General features: G+C 45.8%; 1 protein-coding gene across 1 annotated transcript in view; it reads left to right on the forward strand.

Annotated features, from left to right (window-relative positions):
- Positions 1-4,675: 4,675 nt before the first annotated feature.
- Positions 4,676-26,649, forward strand: part of LOC137633908 (uncharacterized) — a 35,124-nt gene continuing 13,150 nt past the window's right edge. Inside the window, exons 1-4 of the mRNA XM_068366146.1 lie at positions 4,676-4,774; positions 5,245-8,476; positions 10,247-10,330; positions 11,350-11,961. Of these exons, the coding sequence (XP_068222247.1) occupies positions 5,282-8,476; positions 10,247-10,330; positions 11,350-11,961 (3,891 nt within the window). The 5' untranslated portion in view covers positions 4,676-4,774; positions 5,245-5,281. The remainder of the gene's footprint in view (positions 4,775-5,244; positions 8,477-10,246; positions 10,331-11,349; positions 11,962-26,649) is intronic.

The following is a 26,649-nucleotide window of genomic DNA, read 5'->3' on the forward strand; positions in this document are numbered from 1 at the left end:
TGTTCTATAATTTTACCTGATATGGCATGGTCCCTGACTGGTGAACGCCAGACTGTGGTTCAAGTCCGGCTCAAACTCCTTAGTATCTTCGGTCGCTGCAACCTCACCTTCCTTGTGAGCTAAGGATGAGTCATCGGCAGCCATTACCTGGCCTACCTTGGTCCTAGCTTGGGTGGAGAGAGGGCTTGGGTGCTAATCATATGTGTATATGGTCAGTCTCTAGGGCATTGTCCAGTTCGATAGGGCAATGTCACTGTCCCTTGCCCCTGCCATTCGTGAGTTGCCTTTAAGCCTTTAAAACAATGCCCGGGGTAGTTTGTAGATGAGCGGACACGCCCCTAAATATCCTGAGGTTTGTTTATTTTTTGCCAAATTGATCTATCAGTGAATTGGTGAATTTTTTCACCTTTTTTGTAGTCTGCTAAGTTTCTGTAAGCTTACTATTGTTATGTATATATTTTTATGTCATTTGCTCAAACTAATCTTCTATAATACCGTGCCCACAAATGTATAGTCAACGAGGAATTGGTTACTGTAGATTTTTATCATTATTATTATTATTGAAGAGTAGCTACGGTAAGCAGCCTCTGTACCATGGTCTTTCACCGTCGTGGGGCAGAGTTCTCTTGCGTGAGGGTACACTCGTGCAAACTATTCTGTCTTATTTCTTTTCCTCTTGTTTTTATAAAGTTTATATAGTTTATATATGAAAGATTTATTTTAATGTTGGCACTGTTCTTGAAATGATTTATTTTAATTGTTAATTACTGTACTTTTCTTGTAGTTTCCTTTTCTCACTGGGCTATTTCCCTGTTGGAGCTCTTGGGCTTTTAGCATCCTGTTTTTCCAACTAGAGTTATAGCTTAGCAAAGAATAATGATATTAACCCTTTTACCCCTAAAGGACGTACTGGTACGTTTCACAAAACTCACCCCTTTACCCCCATGGACGTACCGGTACGTCCTTGCAAAAAACTGCTATTTACATTTTTTTTTCATATTTTTTATAATTTTTTGAGAAACTTCAGGCATTTTCCAAGAGAATGAGACCAACTTGACCTCTATATGACGAAAACTAAGGCTGTTAAAGCAATTTGAAAAAAATATACTGCAAAATGTGCTTGAAAAAAAATAACCTCTGGGGGTTAAGGGTTGGAAAGTTCCAAATAGCCTGGGGATAAAAGGGTTAAGATGTATAATTCTTAATATAGTTTTTCTAATTTCTATAAGGGGGTTACTGTAATGTAATATTATTTATGCCAGGCAGTGTACAGTATAGGATTCTACTTATAGACGTTAGTTCCTATGCTCGTACAAATTTTGGTAGATATCCGGTATAGTTTTATCCTTCCCCCAATTAAAGAAAACTCTTGATTTAATATGACCAAAATTCTATTCATCAAACCAACTGAAATTGGGCCGGGAAAATCCCTGGCACATTTTTACCCGTTAATCATCTCAATATAATATTGAACCCTCACTCTCCCAACTTAGAATGCTATGTTCTTACTTATCATTATTTAATTTAGCAGACCTAGGATGTCATCTTTATTTGACTACACATGAACCGAATAGTCTTGCCTATTCTTTACATATTCTCCTCTCTCATACACCCGACAACACTTAAATAACCGTATAAAAGCTCCTCTACTCAAGGGGTTAACTATTGCACTGTAATTGTTCAGTGGCTATAGTCCAATTGGTAAGGGTAGAACATATTCTTTTAGCTATAGAAGGCAGCTCTTCAAAGAGGACACTCAAAAATCAAACCATTGTTCTCTTGTCTTAGGTAATACCATAGCCTCTATACCATGTTCTTGCACTGTCTTGAGGTAGAATTCTCTTGCTTGAAGCTACACTCAAACACACTATTCTATCTATTTCCTTATTTCCTTTTCTCACTGGCATATTTTTCCTGTTGAAGCTCTTGGGCTATAGCAGCATGCTTTTTCAACTAGGGTTATAGTTTAGCTAAGAATGATAGTTATAATAATGGTAATAGCATACCACACTATCTTTCAATAATGCACTCGTAGTGGATGTTGTATCCTAGGTTTTGTTACCGGGAACATTTAGTTTCGATGCTCCCAAGTACATAATTCGCTCGCTTGCAACAACGTCATAACTCAAAAAAATATATTTTTGGGTTATCCAAATAGACATATTCATCTTCAAATGCTGATTTTTTTTGGCCAAAGTGTCATAATTGTAGCTGAAAAATTGATCGCTGGAGGCGCTAAATGTCCTAACGACATACATTAATATGAGAGAGTTTTAATTGATTAAAATGGCTCTCCTGAAAAATAGCTATTTTTGAGTTATGACGACGTTGTCGCAAACGAGCGATATGAGCAGGCTGATTATAACAAATATTTACCCTTTCAATAGCCCAAGTAAACGGAGTCCCCATTTTTTTTCATCCATAACTTTGTTTTATTGCTCACTGGTCTTCTTGTATCTCCAATTCTATGTCATTATTATAAATACTGAAGTTTTATAAATTCTTTTCCTTCTTGGCTGTCTTGTCAATTGCAAAAATCTCCCCTGTATTACTTCCGACACAAATACATAATTAACTTTCAAATATACCAATGATTTACATTGTTGACATCGTGCTATATAGAAAACTTGGTGCTACTTTAGTAGGCGGTCCAAGACATTCTATTCTAAATGGCGATTCCCAGCAAGGGTGATAACGTGAGCTGACAGTACCGAACGTTATTGGGCCTCAATCTCGGCTCCGGTTCTAATGGTGTTTTTAGTCTTAGTTGTTTCCATGTGTTTTTTATATCATAGATTATGAGCGTATTGGGCTTCTTTAACATAGGGGATTACTTCATTGTTATTATTATTATTATTATTATTATTATTACTTGCTTAGCTATAACCCTAGTAGGAAAAGCAGGATGCTTGAAGCTCAATTGCTCCAATAAGGAAAATATCTCCGTGAGGAAAAGAAATAAGAATATAAATATACTACAAGAGAAGCAAATGTATTAACCCTTTTACCCCCAAAGCACGTACTGGTACGTTTCACAAAAGCCATCCCTTTACCCCCATGGATGTACCGGTACGTCCTTGCAAAAAAATGCTATAAAATTTTTTTTTTTCATATTTTTGATAATTTTTTGAGAAAATTCAGGCATTTTCCAAGAGAATGAGACCAACCTGACCTCTCTATGACAAAAATTAAGGCTGTTAGAGCAATTTGAAAAAAATATACTGCAAAATGTGCTGGGAAAAAAATAACCCCCTGGGGGTTAAGGGTTGGAAATTTCCAAATAGGCTGGGGGTTAAAGGGTTAAGTTTTTATCTCTAACTCTTAGGAAATGGAGTCAATAAAGGGGTCTATCCCAAAGAGGGATCTCTTAGCAAACTATTCAACTACCCTCAAGAAAGGCTGTTGACTGCACGCCTTGTCTCAAAATGTTTATCTGGCAGATGACTTCGTCTTTTCTGTCAGGATGTAACATTGAAGATTCAGAGGGTCCCTGCAATTCGCGATTTATCCTTCCAGATATTTTCAAGAACGCAATCTCTTTCCGAGGACATAGACCTGAGACCTGGGTATTCTCGTCTTCTCTCTCATACGATTAATCTCGAGACGTCTTCCGTCTTGCGCCGAAGTGGTGTCTCTCCTTCGTCTTCCATTTCGTCTGGCACTGACGAGAATCCTTCACCATCCCGGCTGTTACTCCGCAGGTTGATTGCAAAGTCTCTTAGCACCTGATTCGGGACTACTTTATTCTCACCGTGTGCGAGACCTTTACTTAACACCTGTGCTTCTTTTAGAGAATCTTCTATTATACTGTACATCATAACTTGGTTATGTTCAGCAGTTTAATATTCTTCTAAATAATGCTCTCTTCCCTTTGCAAAGAGTAACCTCTGAGCCCTTAGTTTCCCACAAAAAGTGAGCAGGGGAAAAGTGAGTTGGGGAAAGTTAGCTGGAGAAAAAAGTGAGCATGGAAAGCATTGAACATAGGGAAAAGTGAGCAGGGGAAAATTGGTAGGAATAGAGAGCAGGGGGAAAAAGTGAGCATGGAAAACAATGAACATAGGGAAAAAGTGAGTGGGGGAAAACTGAGTTGGAGAAAGTTAGCTGGAGGAAAAAGTGAGCATGAAAAGCATTGAACATAGGGAAAAGTGAGCAGGGGAAAATGGGTAGGAATAGAGATAGGGGAAAAAAGTGAGCAGGGGAAAATTGGTAGGAAAAGAGAGCAGGGGGAAAATGGGTAGGAATAGAGAGCAGGGGAAAAAAGTGAGCAGAGGGAAAACAATGAACATAGGGAAAATTGGTAGGAAAAGAGAGAAGGGAAAATAAGTGAGCATGGAAAACAGTAAATAGAGGAAAAAGTGAATAAAGGAAAAAGTGAATTGGGAAAAAGGTGAGGAAAGGAAAATGAATAGGAAAAGAGCTTGGAAAAGTGAGCAAGGAAAAAAGTAAGCGGGGGGGAAACTGGGGTATGTTTACATACTGTACACAGAGTAGGAATTGTGAAGAGCGATTATCAAATCTAACAAACCGTGGATATATGTGACACAAAAAGGCCTATAATATGATTGATATTACCGTGTTATTAAGTATTCGATCTCAAAGATAGTTCGCATTTTGAAACACCATCGTCATGAATTAAGACTTGTTTTTTTCCCGCAGAGCCAAGTCAGAAGATGAAAGGTCTCTTGGAGGGGCCATTGCTTTGCCAGAAAGCCCCGCAAAGTTACTAGGAAGATGATACGATGATTTAAGGTTTATCGTTGAACAGAGAGGAAAGGTAAAATTACTTTCTTGTACTTGTAAGTCAATGATCCTAAGTCTTACTCCTGTAGGTTTTCCCCTTTTTCGTACTTTAGACGTGAAATGAACTCTCTCTCTCTCTCTCTCTCTCTCTCTCTCTCTCTCTCTCTCTCTCTCTCTCTCTCTCTCTCTCTCTCTCTCTCTCTCTATAAACCCATGTCAGTTCTGTCGCCCCAGTCCTGGTAATTGCATGTCGTAACGTATTCATTATTTCTGCATTTGTTTAAGCAGTTTATTTATATCCTGTTCGAGCCCTTATAACCTGCTGCTTTTCCAATTAGGGTTGTAGCTTAGCTTGTAATAATGATAATGTGTCCATTATGATGTGCATTTCTTTAAACTGTTTTCATACCCTCTGAGTTATATTGTTTCTTTATATTTTACATATCATATCTTAAAATCAATGTCAGGCCAGTACGCCCTCTCACGCCACGATTCTATTTCCAGATATGGTACCTAGAAAGGAGGATGTTGCTCTCTTTGGATGATGAGTGACGATGAAATTGAGGAAGAAATTCTGGAGGATATCGAAGAGCCGGAACTGAGCTTCTCGGAGTCCTTGGTCGAGTCCCTGCCGTGCCTGCATCTCGAAGGGAGCGACCTACCCAGCCTCGCGGCAGACCAGCCTGCTTCAAAAGATGCTTCGGGGGATGGGACGACGCCGGACGAGGCCTTCCGCCTCGACTGGGAAAGCGAGGGTGACGTCGAGGAAGAGGATGTATCTCCCGGAGGCGTGCCGGAGACCGACTTGGGACTGGCGTCGGTCGATGATCAGCAGGAAGGAGGTCTACGCCAGATTAGCCCCTCTAACGAAGTGCCTATAGACGTGGCAGAAATTCCTTCAAGACCGGGTTCCCCAGATACAGCCAGCGTTTCGCCAATATTCAGCAACCTCACGGATTTCAGCTCCGGGAGCCACGGGAGTCGGAACGACCTCCACAACGATCGCTCGCTGAGCGAGGTATCCATCAGCATCCCGAAGTTGGCCGTAGTCGCCGTCAACTCCGACCAGCCGGTGAGCAGTCTGGTTCACCAGTTTAGTCACCGGGATCTCGGCCTCTTCAGTCCCTCTTCCAAGAGCTCCTCGGGGCAATTTCAGTCCCTTCCCCCTTGTTTAGACGAGAGGAGCCGCTCTCGTCCACCTGCGAAGTCCTCCACTCTGTACGCTCTGAGTTCGCCCTTAGGAGAGCGCGCCAGGGAAGGCCCCAGAGACAAGTCGCTGTACAAGAGTTTTGGGAATGTTGCCAACTTAATCAACCAGTTCAGCGTCGATTCTTCCGAAGGGAAAGAGACCTCTCCCAAACATTCGCTTCCATCGAATGTTTTGCAACCCGTTGTATCTTCCATTGCCTCTACTAAGGACGTTGTTCTATCCCTTCCCAACGCAGAGAGCAGCCATTCGACTAAGAACCGCGGCAGCCTCGGCGACGAAATCGACGCAGAGAAAGAGCCTTCGTTGCCGGCGGGAGACTCTCCCAAAAGAGCCTTGGGCTCTGTTTATGTTCTTCCAGATGATCAGGGTTCCGCAAGTGTGCCCTTCGAGTACGGAAGCGCAGGTGCTTCCTCCCTTACACAAACGCCTGGAGGTGTTTCAGAACCTCAGAATTTAGAACTATTGTGTAGCATCGCCTTCCCGGGTTCAGCTTCTGCGGGAGAAGGCTTGGAGTCATGGAACGAGGAAAGAGGAGATGCGCGAGAAGCGGGAACCTCTGCCGAAAACGTGGCAGTCGACGATGATAGAGAGCAGTCACCCGCACCTTCGCTGGTTAAAACGAGCCCTGAAATATCGCTTCGTTGCGACGACGACGAAGCGCGTCCAGACGGCGAGTTGCGGCAGCGGCGCAAATCTGTTCGTTGCCGACCGGACAGCCCTTACGAGACTAACGACACGAGCGAGGAGCTTCTAGAGATAGACATCGGAGAGTCGGACCAAGAGATGTTTTCAGCCGACCTGTCGGACGCCAGTGAGATCATCCTGGGCTTCATCAGCAAGTCGCCAATTTCGGCCATAACGGAGAGAACGGAAGAATCGGCCCAGGAGAAATCTAATTCACTCTTAGAGGAGGGAGACACGGACAAGTCAGATCGCAGTTTGAAGTGCGACGAGATGGAGGAACTCAAGAACGCGTCTGGCGATATCAACAAAGCAGCACCTACGGTAGAGCGGCAAGGAGCTCCCGGTCCCGCAGGATATTTTCCATCCGCGTTCCTCAGCATAGAAAACGACGCTGCTTCTAGTCAATTTACTGGGATGTCCTCAATGCAAGGGGACGAGAGCATGGTTCAACACCAGCTCTACTCTCTCGGAACGGCCAGCGACACCCTTCATCCGTCTTCTAGTCAGAGTTGCCAGCTCAATGCCTCGAAGGTGAAGAAACCGAGCCCCAAGACCAAGCTGCCCACGAAGCTTAACGTGAGGTCGACTCTCAGGGCCAGCGAAAGGTGCTCGACTCCCCCTCTCTCCCTCCACGGACAGTGCACGGCCCCTCCAGGGCCGTTGAAGACCTGCTTGCAACGGGTGACATCGAAGAGCATGCACAACCTAGTCCTGGGTGCTGGTGGGAAGCCCAGAGCTCCCGTCCTCCAAAACAGATCGTTTAGTCTGAGCACCGACCATCTCGAAAGGCAGAGTCCGAGAGCCAAGTCCCTCTCCCCAGGTCCCGGGTACGAGCAGAGGGCGAGGAGTGCGGCGGACGGCCGGCCCCACAGCAGCATGGCCCGTCGATGCCTGAGCGCGGTGGCCCTTAATCGCACGGACAGCCAGGCCAGCATTAAAAGGAACCAGAGTGTTAGTTTAAGCCGTCTGAATCGGTCCCGCAGCTCCAGCATGACCAGTGTCAGCAGCTGGAGGCGGGCAGATTACAGCCACGTGTCGAGCAAGGTGAAGCAGTACATCAGGGACATGAAGGACAAGGACTTGAGGAACTCCACCAGGTCGCTGCCGGCGACGCCAGCCAAGAAGATCCACCGGGAGCAAACGGAGGACAGGGAGCTGCGGAAGATTGTCCTGGAGGAGCTTCTGCTACGGGACCTCTCGTACCTGGAGGAGGAGGAAGTTCCCGAGCCCGTGTTGAAGCTCAGGAACCAGATCCGTGCCAACCTCAAGGGAGCCGGCCAGGGGGACGTGAAGGTCCTGGACCAGCTGCTGCAGCTGTGGGCCATGGAACGCAAGCTGAGGTACGCGAGTGACACGACATTGGCCGCTCTTCAGGAGCACTACAACGACCTAAACACACTGTATGCCGAGAAACAAAATGAGATCGACCGACTCCGCTTCTTTAAGGACGTCCACGTCTACAGGGAGGGCTTCAGGTCGGCTGGCCGGGGCGGGGACAAGAGAAGGTTGTCGTATTCCTGCCACAATACCCCGCCGGCCACGCCCCACTTCCAGACCTCTCCCAACACACCCACCCGCAGGCTCTCCGTCCACACGACGCCACCGAACACTCCGAACGCCCCGTCCCTCTCTCCTTCGCTCCTGTCTAACCTCAACAAGACGTCCTCCACCCAGGTGGCAGACCCCAGCACGAGCATCACGCTAGAAGCCAACGAGTCGTCCGCTTGCACGGAGGGTTCCCCGTCAGCCAGGGTCCCACCCCAGGAAGGTCCGGCGAGAGGAACTGTGGAAGAAGTCACTTTGGAGACGTGGATCAAAGATGCTAATGGGGTTTTGCGGAGGGTGAGTCTGTCTCTATCTTTCTCTCGAGTCTGTCTCTATCTTTCTCTTGAATCTGTCTCTATCTTTCTCTCGAGTCTGTCTCTATCTTTCTCTCGAGTCTGTCTCTATCTTTCTCTCGAGTCTGTCTCTATCTTTCTCTAGAGTCTGTCTCTATCTTTCTCTTGAGTCTGTCTCTATCTTTCTCTTGAGTCTGTCTCTATCTTTCTCTCTCTCTCATTCATATGATACTGTTAAAAAAAATTGGTATTATTAAAAAGTGCAGTGGCTTAACCAGAACATATTCTCTTATATTGTTAAGAAAGTGGTGTTACTGTAGTACATTATTATAAAGTACAGTCGATTGAAAAGAACCTACAGTAAATGGATACACTAGAGCCCACATTTTGCTACCATGTATACCCATGTAATTGGTATTATAAGAGTACAGTTATTTAAAATGATATACAGTATACATATACACTAGAGCAGGCATGGATAACTGTTCCTTAACCCTTTTACCCCCAGGCTATTTGGAACTTTCCAACCCTTAACCACCAGGCGTTTATTTTTTTTCTAAGCACATTTTGCAATATATATTTTTTAAATTATTCTAACAGCCTTAATTTTCGTCATAGAGAGGTCAGGTTGGTCTCATTCTCTTGGAAAATTTCTGAAGTTTCTTAAAAAATTATCAAAAATATGCAAAAAAAAATGTAAATAGCATTTTTTTGCAAGGACGTACTGGTACGTCCATGGGGGTAAAGGGATGAGTTTTTTTAAACGTACCAGTACGTCCTTTGGGGGTAAAAGGGTTATTAGGGGTCCACATTTTACTATATCTACTTGAGGGAGGACTGCTTTATAATACACACATGCAAGAAATATTGCTTGCCTAATATAGACTGATTATTTTTGTAATTCTACCTTGTTTTATTTTATCTATGAAAGTTTACGTAAAACTTACATCTCTTGCATTATTTTGTAATGATGATGGTGATGATTATGGGTATAAATAAATACTGTTCAATTAAGAATATTCATGTGATAGAAATTAGAAAATTGACTAACTTTCTATTAAAGAATAAAGTTTCACGAACATCTGGGGCCACAGTTTGCCCATGTTTGCGTTCATGATCATCTCCTCGTACTCCTATTGACGCAAAGGGCCTCGGTTAGATTTCTTCAGTCTCTATCTTGGGCTTTTAAATCAATATTTCTCCATTCATCATCTCCACCTTCATAATTCATTGATGCAAAGGGCCTCGGTTAGATTTCGCCAGTCGTCTTTATTATGAGCTTTTAAATCAATACTTCTCCATTCATCATCTACTTCACGTTTCATAGTCGTCAACCATGTAGGCCTGGGTCATCCAATTCTTCTAGTGCCTCGTGGAGACCAGCTAAACATTTGGGGAACCAATATCTCTTGGGGAGTGGGAAGAGCATGCCCAAACCATCTCCATCTACCCTTCACCATGATCTCATCCACTAATAGCACTCTAGTAATCTCTCTTATAGTTTCATTTCTAATCCTATCCTGCCATTCAACTCCCAATATCCTTCTGAGGTCTTTTTTCTCAAATCTACAAAATCTATTGGATATTGTTTCATTATCATGCCACGAATCATGTCTATATAGTAACACCGATCTCACTAAACATATATTTATATTTAATTTCAGGTGATTTGATTTCCAAATTTGACTTAACCTAGCCACTGTCTGGTTTGCTTTTCTAATCTTTCATCAAATCCCTAAATTTGATTCTTCATTTATTGCCTTCTGTGTTGCAGGTGAAGGAGTTTGCCCTGTTGGAAGGCAGTTCAGCATTGCAACAGAGCGAGCGATCGGTGATCTGGAATGGCATTTTGAACCAGGTGAGTTTGCGTTGGCTTCGGATATGATATTCGCCGCCTTTTATTTCACCTTAGTTTAAAAGATAGGGGGAAGTCCCTTACGCAAGGACGAGTTGCATCCGGGAGTTGGTATGGGATCACCGCCTTTTATTTCACCTTAGTTTAAAAGATAGAGGGAAGTCCCTTACGCGAGGACGAGTTGCATCCGGGAGTTGGTATGGGATCACCGCCTTTTATTTCACCTTAGTTTAAAAGATAGAGGGAAGTCCCTTACGCGAGGACGAGTTGCATCCGGGAGTTGGTATGGGATCACCGCCTTTTATTTCACCTTAGTTTAAAAGATAGAGGGAAGTCCCTTACGCGAGGACGAGTTGCATCCCGGAGTTGGTATGGGATCACCGCCTTTTATTTCACCTTAGTTTAAAAGATAGAGGGAAGTCCCTTACGCGAGGACGAGTTGCATCCCGGAGTTGGTATTGGATCACCGCCTTTTATTTCACCTTAGTTTAAAAGATAGAGGGAAGTCCCTTACGCGAGGACGAGTTGCATCCCGGAGTTGGTATTGGATCACCGCCTTTTATTTCACCTTAGTTTAAAAGATAGAAGGAAGTCCCTTACGTAAGGACGAGTTGCATCCTGGAGTTGGTATTGGATCTGTTTCTGTCATCCTGTCATCTGTCCCTTGTTTTTTCACAAAATTCAAAAGGTAAAATAAAGTTACCTACGTTAGGACGAGTTGCATCACGGAGGGGGTACGAGTAGATAAGTTCTCAGGCTCAACATTGTTGTTATTTTTAGATGCTGATCCAGTAGCTATTTGTGGATAATAAAATGCTTCTCTAAGAATAAAATGGATTTTTACTTTAGTTTTCATTTATTCAGATAATGTTTGATTCATTTCACAGGTGCTTATCTTTCGTAGTTCCCAAGCTGAAGTTTTCTATCTCTGGTATTCACAGTAGCTGATCTTAATAGTAAAAAAACAATAAAAATCAGTTTAATCTTGTCCCGGCTATTGAGACTCACCCTCCTCTTTCCAGTACTGGCGTCTCTCATCGCAGTTCCCCCTCCTGTCGCTGTTGCCCGGGTCCCAGCAGTCCGGGGCCTTGGTTCAGAATCTCGGACAGGCCATATCGGGGACGGCCTCGAGGTTCCAGCTGGAAATCGTGCCGTCCAGAAATGAGAGCTTCGTTCCGACGTGCGGCAGGGCCTCGGAGGTTAAGGACGCAGAGGGGCCGCGTAAGAGGGGGAGCGACGACTCCCGAGACAGGTCATCGCAGGGGAAGAATCGTTCGTCTGCGGAAGGCAGCAGTAATATTAGATTAGATAAAAACCTCCAGAGCGACTGCTTAAATGAAAATATCAAAGAGGAGGCCAAGAGGAAGGTGGAGGAGTCTTTCAACCAGCAGGTCTCGGCCGTCGAGCCAAAGGTAGACGAGGAAAGGGAAGATGAAGAACGGGGGAACGATCCACTGATGAAAGTTGAGCTCATGGAACATGAAGAAGAAGTAGAGGAACTGCTACGAAGAGAGGATCGAAGTGGGATTGATAACGAAGCGGCCGCGGGGAAGGACGAGGAGGACGTGCGGAGCCCAGCGCCGAGTCCTGCTCCGTCTCACGAGTCGATGAAGACTGTTGGGCCTCTTGAGAAGGTGAGCGTGGCTCTCGAGTTTAAGGATTATGTAGTTAATTCATTAGCGAGTCTGATGTAAATTCCATCACAATTTTCCTCTATGAATAGAGGTAGACAGAAAGATTTTATATTTTTTATTAAATTAAGTTTTTTAAGAAAAATTAATTTTGTATGAGGTAACTTACCGAAAAAAACCGACTTGGTAATAAAGTCTGCTAAATAGAAAGGACCAGAGACTTGTAGTAAGTGGAGATAAATGTTTAAATTCTTTAAAAGAAAAGGTGATCTTAAAATATTTATTTTTCAATATTAAACTTACCCGATAATCATGTAGCTGTCAACTCCGTTGCCCGACAGAATTCTACGGGAGGGATACGCCAGCTATCACTATACTAGAAGGGGGTGTACTCACCAGCGCCACCTGTGGCCAGGTACTGCAGTACTTCTTGTTCACACCACCTCACTTTTTCCTCTGTCGTGCTTCCGGCAAGACGTTCTGGGATATGCTTATGATTTTGGAGTATTGTTCACGGTTTTTGGTGAAGTATTTCTCTAAGATTTCAGCTGTCGCTATACTGGAAACTTTTCTAATTAGCTTAGATAGCTTTTATTTGGTTTTGACTAATGGTTAACGATCTTTTTGCTTGATTTGGAATCCCCCTTGACTAACTCTTTGATTCAAGATGTCTGACCTTTCACAAGCCCCACCCCATAGACGATGTAGGTCTTGTAATAGGCGTGTTCCGAAGGCCTCGGTTGATCCTCACACCGCTTGTTCTGACTGTAGGGAAAGACCATGTCAGTTGGAAGATCGATGTGAGGAATGCGCCGGACTTTCGGAACTTGAATTTGTTCGATTCCTGAAATATTCAACCAAGTTAGAGAGAGAGAGAGAGTTAGGAGGAGTTCTTCTCGCTCTTCACTTTTTTCCTCACCTCATGATCCTCAACCTTTTCCTCCCCCTGTAGTGGCTACCCCCGAACCTACTATTTGTACTCAACCTGATATGTCCGATGTTTTGCGTGCCATTCAGGCTTTAGGTGACAAAGTGGAATCGGTGGTTAGTGATCATAAGTCTCTTATGGCAGAAGTCAAAGAACTTAAGGTCAAAAGTGCAGTGGGAGGGGATAGTGCCAGTGCTGTGCCAAGTGCTAGTGTCAGTGCGGTGCCAAGTGCTAGTGTCAGTGTCAGTGTGGTGCGTGAGGGTACTTCTGTGCGTGCCAGTCGTCCTCCCAGTCCGGGACCTCTTGCAAGCTCCCAAGCCCAGGGGAGAAGCAATGTCGAAGGGCAAAAGGGTTCAGCAGGCCTTGATCGGCGCACAGAAGTATCCTCGGTGGTTGCGGGCGTGTCTTACAGAGACCGTCACTCCCACCCGCAGACGATTGAGCCCGTCTTTTACTCGTCTGCAGAAGAAATGTCAGGGAGAAAACGCTGGACTCAGGTCTCAAGACCTCTCAAACGCAAAGTCCAGACCTCAAGAGCTCTACAACCTGGTTGCAGTCATTGGATTAGCTCTGACTCTCCGCAGTCATCAGGTGACTGCACACCTCCTAAGAGAGGTAAGGTGATGCCGCAACAGACCTCATCTTCTGTTAAGGCTTTACCTCAGCAGACCTTAGCGTCTGTCGACCCCAAGATGACTTTGCTGCAGTCCATGCAGTCACAGCTTGCGGTCTTAATGCGTGAGTGTCAGGCTGAGAAGGTTTCACCTCCTCCTGCGATCGCTCCGCCTCACCGCAGTCCAGTCTGCCAGGCGTACGAAGTTGAGGTTCCTCAGGATACCTTACCGCATACTGAGTTGCCAGTTACCAGCGGTGGGCAGCAACCTCCGCCTTCCTTAAGGCAACCTCAGCAATGGGAGCAGGAGTCTTATGCCTTACTTCCTCCGCTTCCGCTTGCGGTTCCACCAGCGAGGCAACATTCTCTTGAGGTACGACAACCTCTTCCATCCATGAGGCAGCCACCTCAGCACTCGCTGCAGCGACCTCAATCCTCCTCAAGGCGAGAGCCTCAACTCCTTAGGCTAGCACCTCAGGAACCTCAACTCGCGAGACAGGAACTGCGTTCTGCGCAGCCGCTACCTCAACTCTCGCAGCTCACACCTCAGGAACCTCAACTCGTTCCTCAGGAATCTGCTACTGCGCATCCGCCACCCTTACAGCAAGCGCAACTCTTGAGACAAGAAACTCATGCTAGGAGTCAGCCGCCTCAACCCATGCGCCTACCTTCCTCTACTCTTCTTGACCAGTCTTTGCAGCCTGAACCTCAGGTTTTAACTCAGCAACAGAGACTTGAGGATGAAACCACAAGCGTTTATGCACCCGCTTGTTCAGATTCTGCTGTTCAGCATACCACTGTTACTTTTCCTCCCACTTCGCTACACTCTGGTGATGAGGTTTCTGAGGAGGAAGCTGCGCACCTGGATCCCTCATCAGACGTGGAAGAACAGAAGTCTTCTCCTCTACCCATTGACTTTCGTAAGGTCCTGGCTCTTTTCAGAGAGGTATACCCGGACCATTTTGTTTCTGCTACCCCCCGCTCTCCTCCATCTGAGTTTTCGCTGGGCATGCAACCTGTTAAGTCGACTTATACTAAGCTCGTCTTTGCTAGGTCCTCTAAGAGAGCTTTAAGAATATTAGGGGAGTGGTTGCAGTCTAAACAGCAACTAGGGAAGACTTCCTTTATGTTCCCACCTACTAAGCTCACTTCTAAGGCGGGCGTATGGTATGCCACAGGAGAGGAACCAGGCTTGGGAGTCCCTGCCTCTGCCCAGGCTGACTTCTCAAGTTTGGTCGACTCTCCTCGTAGATCAGCAATGAGGCGCTCTAAGGTTTGCTGGACCTTCTCCGATTTAGACCACTTCCTAAAGGGTGTATTTTGTGCCTTTGAGATGTTCAATTTTCTAGACTGGTGCCTGGGGGCCCTGAGCAAGAAGACCTCCCCTGCGGACAAGGACTCGGCCATGCTTTTAATGTCCTGCATGGATAAAGCAATTCGGGATGGGTCTGGCGAGCTTGCTTCAATGTTTGTGTCAGGAGTTCTTAAGAAAAGGGAGCAACTTTGCACCTTTCTTTCTTCCAGCATCACACCTTGTCAAAGGTCTCAACTCCTTTTTGCTCCGCTTTCTAAGTTCTTGTTTCCCGAAGAGCTTATCAAGGATTTGTCTGCGGCCCTGATTCAGAAGGACACTCATGATCTTGTGGCCTCTTCAGCTCGTAAGACTAAGGTTGCTCCCTCAGCTCCCAGGACTTACCGCACCCCAGTGGCTGATACTCCTGCTACAAGGTTTATTCCGCCCTTTCGTGGCAGAGCCCCCAGCCGAGGAAGCTCCCGTCCAGACTCTTCCAGGAGCAGGTCTAGGAAAGGTCCCAAGACTTCAAAAGGCAAACACTGACTCTCCTCCTCTCCAGACAGCAGTAGGAGCCAGACTCAAGACCTTCTGGCAAGCTTGGGAAAGGAGAGGTGCAGACGCCCAGTCTGTCAGGTGGCTAAGGGAGGGTTACAGGATACCATTCTGCCGCAAACCCCCTCTGACCACTTCTCCCATCAACCTCTCTCCCAACTACAAGGAAAAGGACAAGAGGCTAGCGTTGCACCAGGAGGTGTCGCTCCTGTTACAGAAGAAGGCAGTGGTTATAGTCCGGGACCATCAATCCCCGGGCTTCTACAACCGTCTCTTTCTGGTGGCCAAGAAGACAGGAGGTTGGAGACCGGTGCTGGACGTCAGCGCGCTCAATGCTTATGTCACCAAGCAGACGTTCACTATAGAGACGACGAAGTCGGTCCTAGCAGCGGTCAGACAGGAGGACTGGATGGTCTCGTTGGATCTGAAAGACGCTTACTTTCACGTTCCTATTCATCCAGACTCCCAACCTTTCCTGAGATTCGTTTTTGGAAAGGTTGTGTACCAATTCCAAGCCCTGTGTTTTGGCCTAAGCACAGCTCCTATGGTGTTTACGCATCTGATGAGGAATATTGCAAAATTCCTCCACTTATCGGACATCAGAGCCTCCCTTTACTTAGACGACTGGCTGTTGAGAGCCTCCACGAGTCGTCGCTGTCTGGAGAGTCTCAACTGGACTTTGGACTTGATCAAGGAACTGGGTCTGTTAGTCAACTTAGAAAAGTCCCAGCTCATTCCCTCCCAATCCATAGTTTACCTGGGAATGGAGATTCGGAGTCAGGATTTTCGGGCTTTTCCATCGGCCCCAAGGATAAGCCAAGCCCTAGATTGCATCCTGAGCATGCTGAAGAGGAACAGTTGCTCGGTGAGACAGTGGATGAGTCTCACAGGGACCCTGTCATCGTTAGCCCTGTTCGTCGAGTTAGGGAGACTCCACCTCCGCCCTCTCCAATTCCATCTAGCAGCTCATTGGGACAAGGATTTGACGCTCGAAGCAGTCTCTATCCCTGTCACCAAAGAGATGAAGACCACTCTCTTGTGGTGGAAGACCAACCTCCTTCTCAAGGAGGGCCTATCGTTAGCGATTCAGACCCCCAATCTTCATCTCTTCTCGGATGCATCAGACTCGGGCTGGGGCGCGACCTTGAACGGACGGGAATGCTCGGGAACGTGGAACAGGGAACAGGAAACGCTCCACATCAACTGCAAGGAGCTACTGGCAGTTCATTTGGCCCTTATGAACTTCAAGTCCCTCCTGCTAGGCAAGGTGGTGGAGGTGAACTCCGACAACACCACAGCCTTGGCTTACATCTCCAAGCAGGGAGGGACCCATTCGAGGAACCTATACGAGATAGCAAGGGACCTCCTCATTTGGTCAAGAAGTCTAAACCTCTCTCTAGTAACGAGGTTCATTCAGGGCAACATGAACGTCTCAGCAGATCGCCTAAGCAGAAAAGATCAAGTCATCCCCACGGAATGGACCCTTCACAAGAGCGTGTGCAACAGACTTTGGACCTTGTGGGGTCAGCCTACGATAGATCTGTTTGCCACCTCCATGACCAAGAGGCTTCCTTTGTACTGTTCCCCAGTTCCAGACCCAGCAGCAGTTCATGTGGATGCTTTTCTGCTGAATTGGTCCCATCTCGACCTTTACGCATTCCTACCGTTCAAGATCATCAATAGAGTCATTCAGAAGTTCGTCTCGCACGAAGGGACACGGCTGACGCTGGTTGCTCCCCTTGGGCCTGCAAGAGAATGGTTCACAGAGGTACTACAATGGCTGGTCGACGTCCCCAGGACTCTCCCTCTAAGAGTGGACCTTCTACGTCAACCTCACGTAGACAAGGTGCACCCAAACCTCCACGCTCTTCGTCTGACTGCCTTCAAACTGTCGAAAGATTCGCTAGAGCTAGAGGCTTTTCGAAGGAGGCAGCCAGTGCGATTGCCAGAGCAAGGAGGGTATCCACTCGTAGAGTCTACCAATCCAAGTGGGAAGTCTTCCGAAGCTGGTGTAGAGCCAATGCAGTTTCCTCTACCAATACCTCTGTAACCCAAATAGCTGACTTCCTATTACATCTAAGGAATGAGAGATCCCTTTCGCCTCCTACGATTAAAGGGTACAGAAGTATGTTGGCTTCAGTTCTCCGCCACAGAGGTTTGGACCTTTCTTCCAACAAGGACCTTCAAGACATCCTTAAGTCTTTTGAGACTTCTAAAGAACGTCGTTTACCCACTCCAGGCTGGAATCTAGACGTAGTCTTAAGGTTCCTTATGTCTCCTAGGTTCGAACCTCTCCAGTCAGCTTCCTTCAAGGACCTTACCCTCAAGACTCTTTTCCTCGTCTGCCTTGCAACAGCTAAAAGAGTCAGTGAGGTTCATGCCTTCAGCAAGAACATTGGGTTCACATCCGAATCTGCAACATGTTCTTTACAGCTCGGATTTTTAGCTAAGAATGAACTTCCTTCACGTCCTTGGCCTAGATCGTTTGAAATTCCTAGCCTTTCCAACATGGTAGGTAACGAGCTAGAAAGAGTTCTTTGCCCTGTCAGAGCTCTGAAATATTATCTTAATAGGTCAAAACCTATACGAGGACAGTCAGAAGCCTTATGGTGTGCAATCAAGAAACCTTCGATGCCCATGTCCAAAAACGGAGTTTCGTATTATATAAGGCTTCTGATTAGAGAAGCCCATTCTCACATGAAGGATGAAGACCTTGCTTTGCTGAAGGTAAGGACCCACGAAGTGAGAGCCGTAGCCACTTCGATGGCCTTTAATAAGAACCGTTCTCTGCAGAGCATTATGGATGCAACTTATTGGAGGAGCAAGTCAGTGTTTCCATCATTTTATCTTAAAGATGTCCAGTCTCTTTACGAGAACTGCTACACCCTGGGACCATTCGTAGCAGCGAGTGCAGTAGTAGGTGAGGGCTCAGCCACTACATTCCCTTAATCCCATAACCTTTTTAACCTTTCTCTTGAATGCTTTTATTGTTGTTTTTTGGGTTGTTACGGTAGGCTAAGAAGCCTTCCGCATCCTTTTTGATTTGGCGGGTGGTCAATTCATTCTTGAGAAGCGCCTGGGTTAGAGGTTGTGTAGAGGTCCTTTAGTATGGGTTGCAGCCCTGTATACTTTAGCACCTTTGAGTTGATTCAGCCTCCTAAGAGGAACGCTGCGCTCAGTAAGGAAGACGAACTTAATAAAGGCAGAGTAACGGTTCAAGTCAACTTCCTTATCAGGTACTTATTATTTCATTGTTATTCTGAAATAACTGATTATATGAAATACGGGATACTTAGCTATCCTTTAGTCATGTACACTGGTTTTCACCCACCCCCCTGGGTGTGAATCAGCTACATGATTATCGGGTAAGTTTAATATTGAAAAATGTTATTTTCATTAGTAAAATAAATTTTTGAATATACTTACCCGATAATCATGATTTAATTGACCCACCCTTCCTCCCCATAGAGAACCAGTGGACCGAGGAAAAAGTGAGGTGGTGTCAACAAGAAGTACTGCAGTACCTGGCCACAGGTGGCGCTGGTGAGTACACCCCCTTCTAGTATAGTGATAGCTGGCGTATCCCTCCCGTAGAATTCTGTCGGGCAACGGAGTTGACAGCTACATGATTATCGGGTAAGTATATTCAAAAATTTATTTTACTAATGAAAATAACATAATTACAATTGCTTTGTAATAAGTTACAGTACTGTATTCGTAAAATTGTCACTTAGAGTCCATGGTTTTATTTCAGCAGTTATGTAATATCTTCAAAACTTCGCAAATTCTTGAAAGTCATAGAAGTTTTTATGAGAAGTTTAAACTTCCGAAGTTCCACTGATTCAACTGCCCGATTAGGAAGATCATTCCACAATCTAGTCACAGCTGGAATAAAACTTCTAGAGTAGTTTGAAATGTTGAGACGTGATGAAGGAGGTTGAATCGCAGAAACTCCTGAAGTTTAAACCTTTTATCAAACTCTTATTATTTTTTTGTATATTTAACCCTTTTACCCCCAAAGGACGTACTGGTACGTTTCACAAAAGCCATCCCTTTACCCCCATGGACGTACCGGTACGTCCTTGCAAAAAAAATGCTATAAATTTTTTTTTTTTATATTTTTGAAAATATTTTGAGAAAATTCAGGCATTTTCCAAGAGATTGAGACAACCTGACCTCTCTATGAAAAAAATTAAGGCTGTTAGAGCAATTAAAAAAATATATACTGCAAAATATGCTGGGAAAAAAATAACCCCCTTGGGGGTTAAGGGTTGGAAATTTCCAAATAGCCTGGGGGTAAAAGGGTTAATCTGTTAACTGTAACTTTGATAACCAGTTTTACCTCTCTTATAGTTTATTCTTCAACGCCGAGCTGCTTTCCATGTTCAGCCCCTTGGCCTTGAATTACTGCAGCTTTATTTGTAATCCCCTTTGAGATACTCCCCCTAGAGAGTCATTTGGTCCTTTGGCCTGATAATACTACATTGGATCCTTCTCTCTGGTTACAGTTCATTTTCCCTTTGCCTTCATACACCGAATAGTTTGGACTATTCTATACACATTCTTCTCTATCCTCATACACCTGACAACTCTGAGATTACCCAACAATTCTTCACTCAAGTGGTTAACTAATGCACTGTAATTTTAAAAGAGAAGTAATGTAATAAATAACAGGTAATATGCAATCGTTTCAATTCAGGCCTTCTCCATCATGAGGCTCAATATTATACAATATTCTAGAAGCTTTATTCCACCTGTGACCAGACTGTGGAAGGATCTACCTAATCGAGCAGTTGAATTAGTGGAACTTCAAACTTGCAGCGAATAGTTTTGTATTGAACAGGCTGACATAAGTTCTCTCTTCATGGCTTTCTATATGAATAATGTTTTGATGTTGTTACTGTTCTTAAAACATTTTATTTTCAATATTAAACTTACCCGATAATCATGTAGCTGTCAACTCTGTTGCCCGACAGAATTCTATGGAGGGATACGCCAGCTATCACAATACTAGAAGGGGGTGTTCTTACCAGCGCCACCTGTGGCCAGGTACTCAAGTACTTCTTGTTGACACCTCCTCAATTATTCCTCTGTCGTGCTTCTGACAAGACGTTCTGGGATACGCTTATGTTCTTGGAGTATTTTCACGACTTTGGTGAAGTATTTCTCTTTGATTTCGGCTGTCGCTTTACTGGAAACTTCTATTTTAGCTTAGTTAGCTTTTGGAATTAATTTGATTATTTTTGGTGACGAAGAGAGTATGAACTCTCGTTCACCTTTCAATGGCCGACCCTTCCCTTAGACGGAAGTGTTGGTGTCTAAGAGAGTATAGACTCTCTTTCTTAATTTTGCTTAACAAAAGTTATAGATTTATTTTATATCTCTCCGCCTCTTATAGGCCTCTTCGATTAACTTCCTTTTATTATAAACTTATTAAAATTAATTTTTATATTTGTTTATATTCGACCTTCCTAATAGTAGGCGGTCTTTTCTTGGTACCGAAGTTAATTATCGTGAGCCCGTCATTTCGGTTTTACCTGTTAACATATTATGCTATTTTAAGGTCTTTGAAAGAATTTCTTTGATAGTCTCGTACTTTTTCAAAGTTGAACTAACGTTTTGTTTGTCTCGGCAGTTGTTGACGTTCAGAACGTTTCAACTTGCACTCTATCGTTACGATAGAGAAAGAATGTTCACGGTTTCACATTGCAGTAAAGAGTAACCGTTTCTAGCGTTTTGTTCATTCTTTCTTAACTTAATGGTTTTGATCCTAATAAGGAACTTTTCTTTTTGGGAAATATTTCAGTTTTTTCCTTTAACAATAATATGTTTTAACGATATATATGATTGGGCTCTTCTCTCAGGTTCTAAGTCAAGAGAGAGAGAGAGAGAGAGAGAGAGAGAGAGATAGAGACGGAGGGAGAAAGAGGATAAACGTTTCCCTCAAGCCTGCCAGGCGTACGAGTAACGTCGTTATCGTTTTGCTCTTATCCCTAGTCTCTTTAGGGGAAGAAACTAAACGTTTCTAGAGTGATCTAGTGTTTAGTCTCTTTCCAGCCACTGAATTTTCTTTCATTAGATTTTTCTGTTACATTGTAATTCTGTTTTCGCAATTACTAACTTTTGAGAAGGATAGAATTGCGTGTTTCAGGTACAAACCACTTAAAGTTTCGAGTTCAGTGAAATAAGTGCAAACAGAAATCAAAGTGATAAGTGATTAGCGCAAAGTATGTCAGTGTTATGCGTGAGGGTACTTTTGTGCGCGCCAGTCGTCCTCCCAGTCCGGGACCTCTTGCAAGCTCCCAAGCCCAGGGGAGAAGCAATGTCGAAGGGCATAAGGGTTCGGCAGGCCTTGATCGGCGCACAGAAGTATCCTCGGTGGTTGTGGGCGTGTCTTACCGAGACCGTCACTCCCACCCGCAGACGATTGAGCCCTTATTTTGCTCGTCTGCAGAAGAGATTTAGAGGAGAAAATAAAGGCAGAGTTACGCTGGTCTCAGGTCTCAAGACCTCTTAAACGTAAAGTCCAGACCTATGCCAGACGTACGAAGTAAAGTTCATCAACCCGGATGCAGTCATTGGGTTAGCTCTGTCTCTCCTCAGTCATCAGTTTGTCGGGCTGAGAGTGCGCCTACACTCCCCCCCCCTATGCTCGCTCCGCCTGATCGCAGTACCACCTGCCAGGCGTACGATGTTGTGGACTCTACTACAGTCCATGCAAGCACAGCTTTCGGACCTGATGCGTGAGTGTCGTGCTGAGAGTGTTGCACCTCCTCCTCCTCCTGCACCGGTGGTGCACCAACCGCCTGCACCCGTTCAGCCTGTGCTGCACCCGCCTGCACCGGTGGTGCACCCGCCTGCACCGGTGGTGCACCAACCGGCTGCACCCGTTCAGCCTGTGCTGCACCCGCCTGCACTCGCTGCACCCAGTCGCAACACCATCTGCCAGGCGTACGATGTTGTAGACTCTACTACAGTCCATGCAAGCACAGCTTTCGGACCTGTTGTGTGAGTGTCGGGCTGAGAGTGTTGCACCTCCCCTGCACCCGTTCAGCCTGTGCTCAACCCGCCTGCACTCGCTGCACCCAGTCGCAGCACCATCTGCCAGGCGTACGATGTTGTAGACTCTACTACAGTCCATGCAAGCACAGCTTTCGGACCTGTTGTGTGAGTGTCGGGCTGAGAGTGTTGCACCTCCCCTGCACCCTTTCAGCCTGTGCTCAACCCGCCTGCACTCGCTGCACCCAGTCGCAGCACCATCTGCCAGGCGTACGATGTTGAACCTCTTTCTGTGTTCGCTGTTCCCAGTGTTGTTCAGCCTCAGCCTTCTTTAAGGCAACCTTCGGTTTGGGATCAGGAGGATTACCCCACTCTTCCTCCTCCTCCCCTGGCTGCTCCACCGGTGGTGCAACTCTCGGTGGAGGTACAACCTCTTCCACCTGTGAGTCAGTCTCCTCAGCTGCTGCACCGAGCTCAACCCGTGCACCCTGATCCTGCGCCTCAGACACCTCTGCTTGCGGGAACTTTACCTTGTTCTGCGCAACCTCGGTCTCTTCACGCTCCACTCATACCACAGGAACAGGAACTTTCTGCACCTTCCACTGTTGTTGTTCCAGCTCGTTCTGACTCTGCTGTTCAGCATACCTTACCTCCATTTTCTAACCATGGCAAAAATATGAATCATGAGTTATGAATGTAAGGTTAACATTATGTTGATTTTTAAACCCCATGCAAGCATGCATAAAGCACTCTAGCACTGGTCATGGAATTTCTGAGAAATGTTAAACGCCATGCACACGCTCTGCTTTCCTTACAGCAGGCTCTGCTTACTGCAGGCTCTGCTTTCTACATGCTCAGCATTCAGCATGCTCTGCATTCAGCATGCTCTGCATACAACATGCTCTGCATACAGCATGCTCTGCTTTCAGCATGCTATGCATACAACATGCTCTACATACAGCATGCTCTGCATACAGCATACTCTGCATTCATCATGCTCTGCATACCTTACCGCATGCTTCTCAACATATCTTGGGTTGTTGCCAACTCACTAGACTGTCAAGCAGTTTCATTACGTTGCCTTCTAGTCTGCTGCTTTTGCACCAGTGAACCCTCACTCAGAGAACTTAGCTTTTCTAGGATAAGGTCCCTGTAGATGAGAAAGTTCTTTTCTCCCTCCTTCTGATATTCCCTTGAGGACTCTGTCATTTGGAGGGAGCCTTTAGCTGCATAACCTCTTATGGACTTTTATTTAAGCATAACATGCTTACAGGGAAGGTAATGGTTCCACTTCAGCCGCTAATCCCGTCTGTTACCACACCTGCTCCCATAGACCTTGAGCTGTGTTGCATGACATGCAGTCCAAGCTTAGTCCTTGTTAGAGGATTTTTGTTTACGGAGTCAATGTGTCACGGGGAAGACGTTCAACAACCAACAGAAGGGACTTGTTGTGACGCAGTGCGGCAACCTCAGCAACCCGTTAAGGAGTTGTCTGTACGACCCAGATAGTCTAGACAGATTCGGGTTGTCACTGTACTTCCTCGCTTGCCCATGATTGTCAGTTTACAGACTGTGCAGCAGTATCATGATCTTGTGTCCGGCTCCGTCAGACGACTGGCTTTTAAGAGCTCCCACAAGTCGTCGCTGTCTGGAGATTTTCAAATGGACTATGGATCTGACCAAGGAACTGGGCCTCCTGGTCAATTTTGAGGAGTCTCAGCTCGTTCCATCCCAGACCATTGTTTCCTTGGGTATGGATCTTCAGAGTCGAGCTTTTTGGACTTGTCCGTCGGCCCCAAGGATCTTCCAAGCCCTAGAATGCATCCAGAGCATGCTGAGAAGGAACCGATGCTTAGTCAGGCAGGGGATGAGTCTAACAGGGACACTTTCATCGCTGGCCCTGTTCATCGAGTTAGGGAGACTCCACCTCCGCCCCCTTCAGTATCATCTAGCTGCTCACTGGATAAAGGACATGACGCTAGAGACGGGCTCAGTTCCTGTTTCCGAAGAGATGAGGTCTACTCTAACGTGGTGGAAGAACAGCATTCTTCTCAAGGAAGGTCTACCTTTGGCTGTTCAGACCCCCGACCACCGTCTCTTCTCGGACGCATCGGACACGGGCTGGGGTGCGACACTGGACGGACAGGAATGCTCGGGAACATGGAATCAGGAGCAAAGGACACTTCACATCTATTGCAAGGAGTTGTTGGCAGTTCATCTGGCCTTGATAAACTTCAAGTCCCTCCAGCTTACAAGGTGGTGGAGGTGAACTCCGACTACACCACAGCCTTGGCTTACATCTCCAAGCAGAGAGGGACTCATTCGAGGAAGTTGTTCAAGATCGCAAGGGACCTCCTCATTTGGTCAAAGATCGAAAGCTCACGCTGGTAACGAGGCTCATTCAGGGCGATATGAATGTCATGGCAGATCGCCTCAGCCGTAAGGGTCAGGTCTTCCCCACAGAGTGGACCCTTCACAAGAATGTTTGCAGCAGACTTTGGGCCCTGTGGGGTCTGCCAACCATAGTTCTATTCGCTACCTCGATGACCAAGAAGCTCCTCTTGTATTGTTCTCCGATTCCAGACCCAACAGCAGTTCGCGTGGATGCCTTTCTGCTGGATTGGTCCCATCTCAACCTGTATGCATTCCCGCCGTTCAAGATTGTCAACAGGGTACTTCAGAAGTTCGCCTCTCACAAAGGGACACGGTTGACGTTGGTTGCTCCCCTCTGACCCGCGAGAGAAGGGTTCACCGAGGTACTGCAATGGCTGGTCGACGTTTCCCAGGACTCTTCCTCCTAGAGTGGACCTTCTGCGTCAACCTCACGTAAAGAAGGTACACCCAAACCTCCACGCTCTTCGTCTGACTGCCTTCAGACTATCGAAAGTCTCTCAAGAACTAGAGGCTTTTCGAAGGAGGCAGCCAGAACGATTGCCAGAGCAAGGACGACATCCACTCTCAGAGTCTATCAGTCTTAATGGGAAGTCTTCCGAAGCTGGTGCAAGGCCAATGCAGTTTTCCTCAACCAGTACCACTGTAACCCAGATTGCTGACTTCCTGTTACATCTAAGGAACGTAAAATCCCTATCAGCTCCTACGATCAAGGGTTACAGAAGTATGTTGGCAGCGGTTTTCCGCCACAGAGGCTTGGATCTTTCCTCCAACAAAGATCTACAGGACCTCCTTAGGTCTTTTGAGACCTCAAAGGAACGTCGGTTGTCCACTCCAGGCTGGAATCTAGACGTGGTCCTAAGGTTCCTAATGTCATCAGGATTTGAACCGTTCCAATCAGCCTCTTTTAAGGACCTCACATTAGAAACTCTTTTCCTCGTGTGCTTAGCAACAGGTAAAAGAGTAAGTGAGATCCACGCCTTCAGCAGGAACATAGGTTTCACATCTGAAACGGCTACATGTTCCTTGCGGCTCGGTTTTTTTGGCTAAAACGAGCTTCCTTCCCGTCCTTGCCCTAAGTCGTTCGAGATCCCAAGCCTGTCCAACATGGTGGGGAACGAACTAGAGGGAGTACTTTGCCCTGTTAGAGCTCTTAAGTACTATTTAAGAAGGTCAAAACCATTACGAGGACAATCAGAAGCCTTATGGTGTGCTATCAAGAAGCCTTCTCTACCAATGTCTAAGAACTCAGTTTCTTACTACATCAGGCTTCTGATTAGAGAAGCAAATTCTCATCTGAAGGAAGAAGACCTTGCTTTGCTGAAGGTAAGGACACATGAAGTGAGAGCTGTGGCTACTTCAGTGGCCTTCAAACAGAACCGTTCTCTACAGAGTGTTATGGATGCAACCTATTGGAGAAGCAAGTCAGTGTTCGCATCATTCTATCTCAAAGATGTCCAGTCTCTTTACGAGTACTGCTACACCCTGGGTCCATTCGTAGCAACGAATGCAGTAGTAGGCGAGGGCTCAGCCACTACATTCCCATAATTCCATAACTTTTTAACCTTTCTCTTGAATACTTTTTATGGGTTGTTCGGTCGGCTAAGAAGCCTTCCACATCCTTGTTGATTTGGCGGGTGGTCAATTCTTTCTTGAGAAGCGCCGAGGTTAAAGGTTGTGATGAGGTCCTTTAGTATGGGTTGCAGCCCTGTATACTTTAGCACCTTTGGGTTGATTCAGCCTCCAAGAGGAACGCTGCGCTCAGTAAGGAAGACGAACTTAAAAAAGAGACAGAGTAACGGTTCAATTCGACTTCCTTACCAGGTACTTATTATTTCATTGTTATTTGAGATAACTGTTATATGAAATATGGGATACTTAGCTATCCTTTAATCTTGTACACTGGTTTTCACC

The sequence above is a fragment of the Palaemon carinicauda genome, chromosome 43 (assembly GCF_036898095.1).
Source record: "Palaemon carinicauda isolate YSFRI2023 chromosome 43, ASM3689809v2, whole genome shotgun sequence".
NCBI lineage: Eukaryota > Metazoa > Arthropoda > Malacostraca > Decapoda > Palaemonidae > Palaemon > Palaemon carinicauda.